This window comes from Epargyreus clarus, unplaced genomic scaffold (assembly GCF_041222505.1).
Source record: "Epargyreus clarus isolate Ecla_fem2 unplaced genomic scaffold, WU_Ecla_fem_2.2 ptg000015l, whole genome shotgun sequence".
Taxonomy (NCBI): domain Eukaryota; kingdom Metazoa; phylum Arthropoda; class Insecta; order Lepidoptera; family Hesperiidae; genus Epargyreus; species Epargyreus clarus.
In genome coordinates, this window is record NW_027332223.1 from 7418372 (window position 1) to 7431883 (window position 13512).

Here is a 13512-nt window from a genome sequence, read left to right on the forward strand (position 1 = left end):
CTGAAACTCTCGAAATTTCCGTTAATGTTATAGGGTCCATTTTAATTATTTTAACGCACACATGAACGGGGAGACATCTAGGAGTAAAACTTAAAACTTAAAACTTAACTGTTCTGTGTTTTCGTTTACAAAAACCTTTGCAACCACGCCATCTGGTGTGAGGTCCTTGAAGTATTTCGACACGACAATTGTATATGCCTTGCGAAGTTAACAACGTTGTAATTTCAACAAGGCCCGTTAGAGGGCTTGTAGTCGCAGTAAGTCCTAGTCATAGAGTACACTCTACCATGTTGGCCTAATACCAATTGGAGCAAAGACGAGCAGTTAATACTGCGTGAAGATGTTCGTCATATCACAATTATTATAAGTATTATAAACAAGTAATAATAATCAGATTTGTACATGTAAACATGAGGCCCAAAGCAATGAGTCGCTGAAAGTTGACTACTAGAACTCACAAATGTAAATATGAAACTCGGTCAGTTTCTTCCGTAAATGCCGATGCTTTAAAAACTATTTTCGATTCAGTACAACCGCCGCGTGACCAAATTTACGAGTATACCTCCGACATTATTATCAACATCGACTTATATCGAGGTGCATACAAGTACTTCATAAGAAAACTTACATCGAATACACACAATGTCATTGAGATTATAAGATAGTGATTGGTCACTTTGTTCCCAACAGGAACTCGAATCGTTTCCTTCTTTCGATTCTGCTTTTGTTGGGATACTCAAGTAGATTACGTAGTCTAGTGTTGCTATTAGGTCCTATAGTTTATCTTTACAATACGTACACAGCCGTAGGTATCTCTTATCGACAAAAATATTAAGTTATAATCCAGCAGAAACACAAAATACACAAATCAAGTAAAACAAAAACAATTACAACGCATCCTAACAAAATATTTTCCTTGTTATGGATAAATGACTTCGATTTAATTGTGTTTTAATTATATCGGTCCCTTGAAGCCGGTCTCGATAAGCAAGTGTGTCAATAAAAACAACACATATCAACGGTATACAATTTTATTAATAAACTTCCCTTCCTTACAGATAAATAATTTTAATTATTCCGACTCGTGGAGCGTATGCGAATAAGCTATAATGAAATTTAAATTGGCGTTAATAGTGTTTCATCTCTAATGCCACAAGTTTTCTTTAATTAATATGTGGTGACATCAAGCAGGCGTTTTAGAAGAACGCGGCGAGCGAGCGCCAGTCCGACCTGGCTCCGGCGCCCGCCTGCACATACTGGCAACGCAAATTATTATTGCCATGATCATCGTATAAATTGTTCTAAGTGCTTGTGTAAATACTGAAACGAACAACGTCGCGGCAAACTCAAATCCACGTTACCTCCGGCGCAACACCGGTTCAAGGTTTCTACGTGATCACATCGAGGTGCTAACATAAAGGGCCTCCGCAGTCACGTACTCAAAACCGTCGATTTCTATGTTGTTTTTTATAAGTGATCATTCCATCTTACCTTCGAGGTGAATATCTTATCTACAACCTGTCAAATGGTACAGACCTACTTCCGATCAAACGTGTTTTTATCGAATTCAATAAACTTGCAGCGAAATTTTCGTCGAACATTCCTTAGGACGATGAGATGACTCACTGTGTTATAAAAATGAAGACCCGGGATCACCGACCGAATCAAAATAATAGAGGAAAAAAGCAGGAGAGTAAGATAACGACGCAAGAAAAGAATGGGGTGAAACCAGAAGTACGATGCGTGAAGCGGTCACCGCCGTCCAGAGTTCCCCGCTCAAAGAGGTCTGGCGTGGAGGCCGTTAAGCTGTACCTAGAAACCACGGGGGGCACAGGAAGGACCTCGCGGTCTGCTACATCGGTAATACAGTATTTAATCAAATCTTTTACTAAGCTTCTAAAACCATTTCACTGTTATTATTAAAAGTCATAGCATGCAGTTTTATGGCGCATACAATAACGTACCTACGATCCAAGAATTGATCAATCAATTCTCATAAGACCAAATGTAATGTACTTTAATTAACAATCTACTTTGAATCTTGAAATGGTATCGCTTTATTATCCATGCATTTGTCACGTGAAAATCTTTAACCACAACATTCTTAATTGTGCCTAAAGTTCCGTTTCCTAATTCAATTTAATTATTCATTTCATTTCATTGGTTAATTAAGGTTAATGGATAACAATTCATTTGTTTGCCATTTAAAGCATATATCGTATAACATATGTTCTATAACATAAAATACACACATGAAGTAAGATGTAATAAACAGGTTTAAATATGGTAGTAGTTGTTGAGACGAACAAGCACGTGACAAACTTCCTTGAATGAGACTTAAACTTCAGTCCTTAAAACAAGTTCGAGGTATTACTGCAATACGGTCAGAGATGTCGAGAACAGCGTTGAATACTGAATTACTTGTTTATTCTCCGACAAAGCAACAAAATATCTTCAATCGACCATGACGTGACAAATGTGATCTACTTATCACATCTACAAGATCGTGATAAATAGAAATTATCGATCGGTAAACTCGACGTCACCTTGGGGATAACACAAAATAATGAGAAAAATAACGATACACATGAGCATGAGCATAATATACATATAATGAAACTCAATTTACAAAACACTGTTAATTTCTTCTGCATTGTCTTTAACACAATTACTTTTATTTCCATTACATAAACAGTAGAGTATACATAAATTGAAAAAATATAACAACGATTACAAATATAAAAATTTATATTTATTTTACTGAATGTTAAAAAATACTATACTATATTATAATTTTGTGTCCAAAACCCCGTAGAACAGCGATTACCGTGACAAATGAATTTCGAGTTCGATCTCGGCCCCCCGTGTCTCTAAAATATACCTCACCATAATCATCAGCACCATAATAATCATCATCAATAGCAGTGATAGCCTAGTGGTTAAGAAACGCGGCCTCTCGATCGAGGGGTCCGAGGTTCAAATCCCAGGCACGCTCTCACCGCAGTTCAATCGCAGGCACCTCTGATTTTCAAATTTATGTGCGTATTAGAAATTAATTATCACTTGCTTAAACGGTGAAGGAAAACACCGTGAGGAAACCTGCATACCTGAGAGTTTTATAAAAAAAAAATCTTAAAGGTATGTGAAGTCTACCAATACGCACTTGGCCAGCGCGGTGGACTATGGCCTAATCCTTCTCATTCTTCGAGGAGACCCGTGCCCATCAGTGGGACAGTAATGGGTTGATGATGATAATCATCTCATCTTAACTACTAGGCTGCACATTATATGCCTATAGCTTGGGAAGGTATCCCTCCTAGTAAGATAAAAAGGGACTCCCATGGTAGCGAACTGCAAGTCCCTCAGTTCGAACTGCCCAACTCGCAGCCTTGGGAAGGCAGATTTACGGGTAGCTCTGTCCCGGGTAGACCCCAGCGCCGCGCTAGAAGGACACCTATGCATTCCGATGGAGATCCCAAACTCTTCCTTATGCCCCTGAGGCAGTCTGTACACCTAGTATTTTAAAGCGGAAAACCTCTCACATAACCCTACAATTTTCAAGGTCCCCGCGTCCCCATAAAAGTAGTATCTACATAATGATGTTTTGATATATATGATGAGTCTGGGTATTTATTACATATGTCTGTAGCACCCACAATAGGTAATACTACAGCGAGACGAACAAACACTCATTAATTACTGGAATAATAGTAGGCTTTAAGAGTTTTACACGACGGTGTTAAATAACATGGGCAATGAATGAGACATGTTTGACAATTTAACTAGTACATATGAGCATCTTATTAGTACTGAGTAATTAGCGAAGTATCTAGTACTAAACGACTGACTATACTGATTTGTTTTACTCAACAATACATTGCACAAGCCCACTATTTACTTAATTGAAGTAGTTAGCACAATTCTTTAATAGTTGTAATTCCTTTGCTTTATCTTGCATGTATGTTATCGATGCTTTAAAAGTTAGCTAATTATTGTATTTATTAATCAGCGAGGTTTATTTGCAGCGTTCCATTCAGGTATTTTTTACAATTTTACGAGCAAATCGAGCCATTAGGATTTTATGAGATTGTACGGGTATTTCTAACGGTACTGGTAAATCTAAACTTAGCGAACCCTTTTGATACTCGTTAATCCATCATCAGTTATTACAAATATACAGGGTGAATTTTTAAAACGGGCCTTCAGGGACAAATCCGAAACTATAAGGATTAGCGAAAAATGCTGAAAGGAGTTACGAGGCCGATTTTGAAAAAAACTAAAGCTGCATCATTCGTTTTTTAAAATATTTTTTTCCTTAGCCGGGAATCGAACGAGTTCATTTTGAAAAAAATGACACCTCTATATTATTCCACTATCTGATAGTGTCGCTTATAAGGATCAAATTCTGGGAAGTAATGTTATGTGACAAATTAAAGGAAAAGGAAAATTTTGAAGAAAATACGTATTTTTCCATACATTGGCATACTAATCCTTAAGGATTATACATAACAAATGATTTATGTAATATTCTTTAGAAACATACATAAGTCATACCATTGAAGAATTTATTGGTTAATCAACTAATTATTCGATGTTATGACTACGACATACGGCTTAGTATGAGAAAGTAATAGTTTGGCAAATAAGTTACCGCCGTTTTTAGGATTTATTTTTTAATGAAAATAGATAACTGATTAAATAGTAAATTCTTATTGTTTGTTGTTTACAACTTCGTTTCAACGTTAAATATGATTTTCTATATCCCTTTTTTTAGTAATCACTCGGATTTGACTCTAAAAAGTAATTCCCGCAAATTGTCAACTTTACATCTGTATTAAACGAAACTCCGCCCATAGCTAAATCGGACATAAAAAATATAAATTATTGGGAAACAAAACGTCCATTTCGAATGATTAGAAACATTGAGCCAAAAAAATGTTAATACACGAAATATTTATATTGATGAATGGCGGGAACTTAACTGCCAAATTAATATGAAAAAATATGTATTTTCTTAAAATTGAGGCTTTTCCTTTAGTTTGTCATTTATCATTAATTTCCAGATTTTGATCCTTATAAGCAACACTATCAGATACTGGAATAATATAGAGGGTGCATTTTTTTTTTTCAAAATGAACTCGTTCGATTCCCGGCTAGGGATAAAGTTATTTTAATAAAATAATGATGCAGTTTTAGTTTTTATCATAATCGGCCTCGTAACTCCTTTCAGCATTTTTCGCTAATCCTTATAGTTTCGGATTTGGCCCTGAAGGCCCGTTTTAAAAATTCACCCTGTATACCTATTGAAATACTGACCTTGGAATCTTAACGTTAAAACTACTATAACAACTTATCTTATCTTTGAAGGTGGTAGAACCCTTTGTGGTTCGACTGCGGCGGTACCACCGCCACACCTATTTCTACCTAATAACAATAGTGTTAGGCACTGCTGTGTTCTGATTTGAAGCGTGTGGTAAGGGAGACAGACTTTTCTGATGCGTTCTAGCTTAGTCCTCAGGGGTAGCGGCGCATCTGTGGCCGACCTCAGTTAGGAATATCTATTCCTATCTGGGGTTGCTTACAGATGTCGATGGGCGGCAGTAGCCACTTACCATCAGGTGGACTGTATGCTCGTCTGCTATTCCTATATTATATTGAAATCTAATCACAGCAAAATTCATTACTATGAACTTTACTAAGTTAGTACCCATTTCTGTTTAACCTTAATAATGACCACCACTAGAGAGTGGAAATTGAGAATTCACGGAGCGTTTTTCTTTCGTACTCATCATCAACCCATTAACGTCCCACTGCTGGGCACGGGTCTCCTCTCATAATGAGAAGGATTAGTCCATAGTCCACCGCGCTGGTCAAGTGCGTTACCGATACGCACTTCACATACCTTTGAGTTTTTTTTTGTAAATCTCTCAGGTATGCAGTTTTCCTCACGATGTTTGCCTTCACCGTTTAGCAAGTGATAATTAATTTTTAATACGCACATAACTTTGAAAAATCAGTGCGTGCCTGGGATTTGAACCTCGGACCGCTCGATCGAGAGGCCGAGTTTCTTAACCACTGCCATTGCCACTGCCTTCCGTACTCGGACACGGATTTTTCGTTTTTATGCGACGTAGCCGCCGCAGTTATGGAAGCGCCCGCAAACTCAGCGGAAATAATCGCTCCGTAAGTTCTTACGGTTAGACTTTTTATTTCGACAGAAATGCCACAAAAATGATGTAGCACACATTTTTTCTATAAAAGGTAGGGCATCAACACATTTTTATTCAAAAATTATCAGAACTTACAACGTTTACATTGCAGTACATAAATTAGATCCGGAATCTATAAATATAGTTACTGTAGATGATCTACTAGCTACACAGCGCGATGACTACAAATGTAAACGCAGCTATTGAATTATGGATAAAGAAGTGTGCAGTGGTAGATTAATTTAATCTTACAATTGCAAAAGGATGCTTTACGTCACGGAAAAATAATTGAATTTAATTAGTAACTAACATTGTTATTAACTGAAAACAGCAAAGATAGCGTTGGACCACGTACCTTTTTTTTTTTGTTCACGAGGGGGAAACCTTCAAAAGGTACCCGATGCCATGGGAGCGACACAGGGTTATGTGGGACACAGGGTTATATTATAAAAAAAAATCCGGAGTTGGCCCACGTACCTACGGTAAAAAGTTCCGTAGTCGTGATAAACGTTAATTTCATCGATAGCGGAAAAAAATTGTACTTTGTAGTATTTGTCAAGGCATCATGGAAAATCAGGTGATTTTCGGTAGATAGAGTTAAACTTTAGGGTACCTAGGTCAAAAGATATTTCGAGGATTTTTGCTCACTAAAATCACTTTGGTAGCCATTAAATCAAAATAATTTTTTTTTATTCAAAATAGGTTCTTTACAGAGCACTTTTTAAATTTCAATAAAACTACTACCACTTCACAAGGTGTTTTTTTTATGGAGAACATCCTCCTCAGGGCTATACAGAGGTCTCGGGCATCTGATAAAATACAATCGGAATCCTTTTTTTTTATAATATAGGAATAGCAGTCGAGCATGCAGTCCACCTGGTGGTAAGTGGCTACTGCCGCCCATGGACATCTGTAATCAACCCCAGATAGGATTAGATATTCCTACCTGAGGTCGGGCATAGAAGCGCCGCTACCCCTGAGGACTAAGCTGGAACGCCTCGGAAAAGTCTGTCTCCCTTACCACACCCTTCAAACCGGAACACAGCAGTGCCTAACACTGTTATTATTAGGTGGAAACCTATTTCCTCCTATTACTCCGGCGGCACCACCGCCACACCTATGTGGCGGTGGTGCCGCCGGAGTCGAACCACAAAGGGTTCTACTACCTTCAAATCCACTGAACACAGTGTCCTTATGGGGCTCTCCTCGCGAAAAGCCTGCATTCGTCCCGCACCTTCAGGTATTTACAACGGTATGCAATCAAAATATTTTTTCCAAGGGTCGCTGGTTCGAGCTTTTACTAGCCTCTTAAGCAAACAGGAGATACCGTAACTCTATTCTCGTCAAGAGACTATGTGGACAATATTTCAAAGTCTGTTGTAGGCACCGAATGATTGTCCCTGTAGTTCCGGGACTAGAATAGGGCTACGGTATCCCCTGCCTGTCGTAAGAGGCGACTAAAAGGGGGCTTCCGGGGTTGCGGGCGGCAAGAGTGGGAGCTCGAACCGTCCAGTATGCTACCCCGGGAAGGACGGCGGTATGTGTGGTCGCATACCGTCGTAATCACCAGACGTTGTGGGAGGAACGAACGCTCCCCTAGGGCAGAGCCCGATTCGGGCATCGCGCTTGGAGGACTCCGGTTGTGTTCCGTTGGAGATCCCGGAGTTCTCCAACAAGCGCCGAGGACGGCCACCGGGGGGGTTTTAGTGCGGTAAAAATCCCACATAACCCGACGTCGCTCCCACGTCGTCGAGTACCTTTTGAAGGTTTCCCCCTCGAAAAGAAAATGAAAAAAAAAGGCACCGATTGATGGTGTATAGGTACTGTTCATAGGTTTTGTATGGCCATCGTATTTATTTTTGTTATTGTTCCCGCTGAGCAACATATGAGGAATCAAATGAAGGTGATGGTTAGATTGCGACATATCAGCAATTTATTATGTATTATGTATTGTGTATAATCTGAGGCTAAAGTTAAAGACAGAATAAGGATTTTCATCGTTATAATCCAAAGTGCTTAAATCCAAAGTGCTTTTCCTACAAAATTATGTTTGGCTTGCAATTTTCGGGGAGATATGTTTATCTAGTTAAGTGAGTGAAAACTAAGCTAGCTAGCTGAGCAGAAAATGTATGGCGGAAATCCTTTACAAGAATATCCCAGTCGAATACTGTTTCCTCTACACAACTGATAAGGGTTGGAAAGTAATCCAACACTTCATTGTTTCTTGAAATGAAATAATCTGATTGCTGAAACCCCGAAAACACACCTGATATTAGGAACTTCCTGATTTAAACCGCCCTTTCCTCATATAATATTCTATTGATAAACAAAAGGCTAATATAATCTATATTGTTATTACTTCCAGGCCGTATGTGAATTCGGAACACATTTGTCATCTCCAAATGTAACAGCAGTTTACATTAATCAATTCATTGCTTTAAACATTATTTTAATACTTGTAGATGTGTAGATAACACATCTACAAGTTTTTAGAGTTCCGTCCCCAAGGGATGGCAACGGAACCCTAACTACTAACCGTCACAGGACTATACCTCTTGAACTACTGTAGGTAGAAAGTTGAAATGTGTACCTACAGTATGTATTACTACTGTTTATCCCGATCTTAAAAATGGCAGTAGGTACACACAAATATCTATTGATAAACTGATTGTACGTAACGTTGTGTGTTCGAAGAAGACTCGCACTTGTTTTTTTTCATACTACGAAATATTGATAACATTTATCTATCTGTCATCATCAGCGCACGCAAGAAAATAATGTGAACCAAAATACTACTTGACAATGTTACTTACCAACATTTTATTATAGATCATAGATATACCGAATATACTATTTACGATTATTTTTATGTTAGAACTTCTATTCGAGACAATCAATATTCATGTTATAGTTTTATTCCTCAGTGTAAGTAAACAAAAGTTGGTGTAAATGTAAATATCTTTTTAATTAGTTAATTAGTGTTTAATACTTCTTAATTCAGCATTTGAGTAGCGTGAAAAATCTATGCAGGAAAGTATATACAGGAAAGTACTAGATCCAGCTTATATATTAAACAAATACTGCTTCCTCGCGCAGCTCTTACGTGGATCTCCAAACGTAGATGTTTTTAAATAAAATGTCTTAACAACCCAATAACATCCCGGTAAAAACAATTTAGAAGTTTAACAAAATAACCGGTACAAAACAAATTAAAATTAATAAATCTTATAAATTACTTTCTTATAAAATTTAAAAATCTTATAAATTTGAAGTAAGCTTATTCGCCTTATTTATTTATATTTGAGTCAGGTATATAACATGGGCATAATAATGGGAGATGACATCAAACACCTTATTGTTTCCAACTATTTCGATCATGTGATCCTGATTACATCATTATGCATTCATTCTCATTCATTCGGACAGTCGAAAGGCGAGATAACGTCTCTTGCTGATGGTCATACTGTATAGGTATTAAGTATTATATTTATTAATTTCCTTTTGACCTTTCACCAAACTGAGTTTCCGCTGCCCATGAATGCCTCAGGATTTATAATTCCTTTGAGGATAATTAAATACTTATGTAATCAAGAATATAACAAATTTCTTTTTCATTAATTAAATGAAGATTAAAATGAATATCTGTTAAATGTCATCATCAGTTTATAGAAAGCTAGCTGACCCGGCAAATGTTTTGTTGTCATATAAATAAAAAAAATTCAAGGGTGAACAACCCTTATCACTTAGGGATATGAAAAATAGATAGTAGCCGATTCTCAGGCCTACTGAACATGCATATAAAATTTGGTGGAAATCGGTAAGGCCGTTTCGGAGGAGTACGGTAACTAACATTGTGACACGAGAATTTTATATAGATATATATAAGAAAAAGTTGATGCTACTACATTAGACGTACGTTATATAATCAAATTCTACGTCCTGTTTATTCACCTATTACCAATTTATTTAATAGATACTATTTTCAGCATACATGCCAAAATTTCGCGTACAAATTCTATTAAGGCCTGAAAGAAGTTTATTGCCGTCGTTCACGACACGACGCTTGCGCTCGCGGCATATTCCTCCACATCCGTGAACGCTGCTCAAATATGCGTGCAAACATACGTCCTATTAACACATTCTCTTCCACAATATATAACTACGAGGAATTTTATTAAGAACATAAGTTTTTCATATTCATGCAACTAGCGCAATATAATAAGCAGCGCTTTATGGGCACAAAAGTAACCCTAATCTATATTTTATCCATATTGTTCAAGTATAGAAGTTAAGGGCCGTAACAATAATGACGACACTATGTAAATGAACATATTTCCATACCATAACGTGGTACGCGCACTGAGAGACTTTGCCGTTTATTGTTTACACGTGACATGTATAAAAACCAAGGAAAGCCCACAAAGTGCTGCAGTTGCGCAGAAGCAGCTACAAAGATTTCGACACACTTATATCCACTATAATATGTTACGCCGATCTCGTGACTAGCTATTATTTCTATTATGTTCTAAGTGCCAAACAGTGGAACAAAGAGATATGATCGTAAAGCTATATAAAAATACATGTATTTTGTGATGAATAAGAATAAGTATAGTTGAATGAGTAGTATTGAAGTTGAACGAACAATGGCGCGTATTCTAAAAAATAAAGGTCGTCCAAGTAAATCGTGGATGTTGTGAAGTGTCTTTACTTAGCGTATCCACGTAGATGAGACAAGAGTACGGCGCGACTGGCCGACGCAGTTGGGTCTTACGCTCTTTTCGCCATTTCCCTTATCAACCCACTCGAGACCAACATCGTCGGCTACGATATCTGGTGGAACTCCCAATCGGATCAAACGCTTAAAGTGATTTTTATCGAAATTATATCGTGATAAATTACAACTTTAATCGAACGAATTTTTAATGACAATTTGGGGGTTGTTTGTTGTATATTGTAAAGTGAAAACACGAAAGCTCAATAAGCTTTCCCCGAGGTATGTACTTTAAAAGTTTACCCTTATTTTTACATTTAATCTCATTCTAATTATTTTTACGAGTTTACTTTGATGTTACGACAGCTGTGGTTTGTGTAAAGTATTGTTATTCAAATATTTAGAATAAGTATACGCATTCTCATACAATTCAGTTACTCTTTGTCTTCATTGTTGTTTCATGAAATACGCTAATAAGTTTTTAATATTTTCTTATTTTAAACATGTGTCTTTTTATTATTTTATTCCTTTTCTTTTTAAAAATAGTCACAGATATTAAAATAAAGCGATGAAACCATTATTAATGTTTAACCGTTGTAATGTTTTTGAAGTAATTAATAAAAGGATGTTTCGTGATGATCTAGACAAATCAGTAATAATATCGACTATCGTTAAGTACATGGACTCTAAAACTTAGGTTTCTTTGCTTCCTACTAACGAGCGTTTTACGAACATATGTTAATATAATTTTGGTACTAACAAACGGTCTTCCAAGTCCGCCCACGCTGATATGCTGCCTGACATAATATGTAATATTCAGCATTCGCTGGTGACATTTAGTTATGAGTTCCTCAGCATTTAATACGTGTAATATTTTTTTTATTATTACTTAGCTTTTTTGGAATTATTGCATTGTATATAATATAGTTTATATAAACATGTTTTTAGGGTGTGGCAAGGGAGGCATACTTTTCCGAGACGACTCAGTGCTCAGGGGTAGCAATGTACCCGCTGTCGACCTTGAATAGGAATCTAATCATATCTGGGATTGATTACAAATGTCCATGGGCGGCAGAAGCCACTTACCATCACCTGATGGTGGACTGCATGCTCGTCTGCTAATTGTACATAATAAAAAAATGTACCAACGCGTCCACGTATTTGTAAAATACTAACGTTTAGCTAGCAATTCTGTAATCTAAAAATATGACTTCAATATATCAATAATCGTACTTAATTTTTAAAACCAGATGTATTTTTTATTTATGATTTAAGGTTACAAAATATTTAAATAATACGAGTAGTTTATTTATCTACATGTTCAAAATTATACCTATAGCGGTACACACGTGTAAAGAAGGGATCAAACTGATATCAATTCGAATTAGTTCTTTAACGTATATGTCAAATCTATCTATACGTCAAACCATCACATGATCACATATGTATCATTACACGTCCAATCTACCGATCATACACTTGTTATACTTATCTGTGATACGCAAATGATACACTAACATACACTTATCTGGTCTCAGATTTAAAGAAAATAAACGGGAAAAGTGCGAGTTTTACTGGCGCGGAGAGGGGTCCGTACAAATTTAACACTGGAAATGTAAAAAATATTCTTCCATACGTAAAGTGTGGGAAAATATTTTAGTTTTCATACATCCAAATTAGGGAAAGTGTTCACCCATCTGTTTAATAGACAAAATCTGTTTTATATCGAATTTAGGATGTTCAAAAATTTAGGCTCCATCTATTAATACGGGTACCGGACGACTAACTTATTTATTATTGGTACAGTAATTTGACAATTAAGTTTTTTAGTATTAATTAATTTTCAACATTTGGTCCGGTACTTACGATGCAAAGTGGCTGTGACATACGGACGGACGGACGCACGAGTGAGATTATAAAGGTTCCGTTTTACGATTTTTCGTACGGTACCCTAAAAAGATACTGATATGGATATTGGTTATTTTATTGACTAGTAGATTTTGGGACACACTGTCGCTCAATACTCAGTTAAGTTATTTTGTAAAGTGTAAATAAGGCACGGTACAAACAGGAAGACGTGGACGAGGCTTTATTTAATTTTACAACATAGAACTTTTGTTTGGTCATGAAGAAATGGATTATATTTAGGTAGATATATACAACTATAAACTCCTTAATTCCACGTATATAATAACGTATATAGTATATAGTAGTATATACTCGTATAGTATATTACGTATCGTTTAAATTGTTAGACAATCTGTTTAAAATCGCTTATTTATTTATTATTTTTATAAAATGACTTTTGCCGCCCATGGTCATCTGTAATCACTTATCACCCTAGATAAGATTTGAGTCCTATCTGAGGTCGGCCACAGACGCGTCGCTACCCCTGAAGAAGTTGTGAAGATAAATATGTCTCCCTTTCAAGCCTGAATAAAGTAGCGCTTAACACTGTTGTTATTAGGCAAAAATTTGTGTGGCGACGGTGCCTCCGGAATCGAACCACCTTCAATTTATTCCATATCTATTTTTAAATTACAGCAATACTGCTCCTCTAGTCTGGTTTGTAAACCGTTGTGGACAGGACTG

At 36.6% G+C, this 13512-nt stretch overlaps 1 protein-coding gene across 2 annotated transcripts in view; it reads left to right on the top strand.

Annotated features, from left to right (window-relative positions):
• Positions 1 to 1226: 1226 nt before the first annotated feature.
• LOC140747752 (sodium/hydrogen exchanger 9B2) overlaps positions 1227 to 13512 on the top strand; it is a 50454-nt gene continuing 38168 nt past the window's right edge. The window contains exons 1-2 of one of the 2 annotated variants that reach the window (XM_073080340.1): positions 1227 to 1498; positions 1583 to 1860. In XM_073080340.1, the coding sequence (XP_072936441.1) occupies positions 1618 to 1860 (243 nt within the window). In that variant the 5' untranslated portion in view covers positions 1227 to 1498; positions 1583 to 1617. Of the gene's footprint in view, positions 1499 to 1578; positions 1861 to 13512 lie in introns of those variants that run through there. The other variant, XM_073080341.1, reaches the window with a different exon arrangement.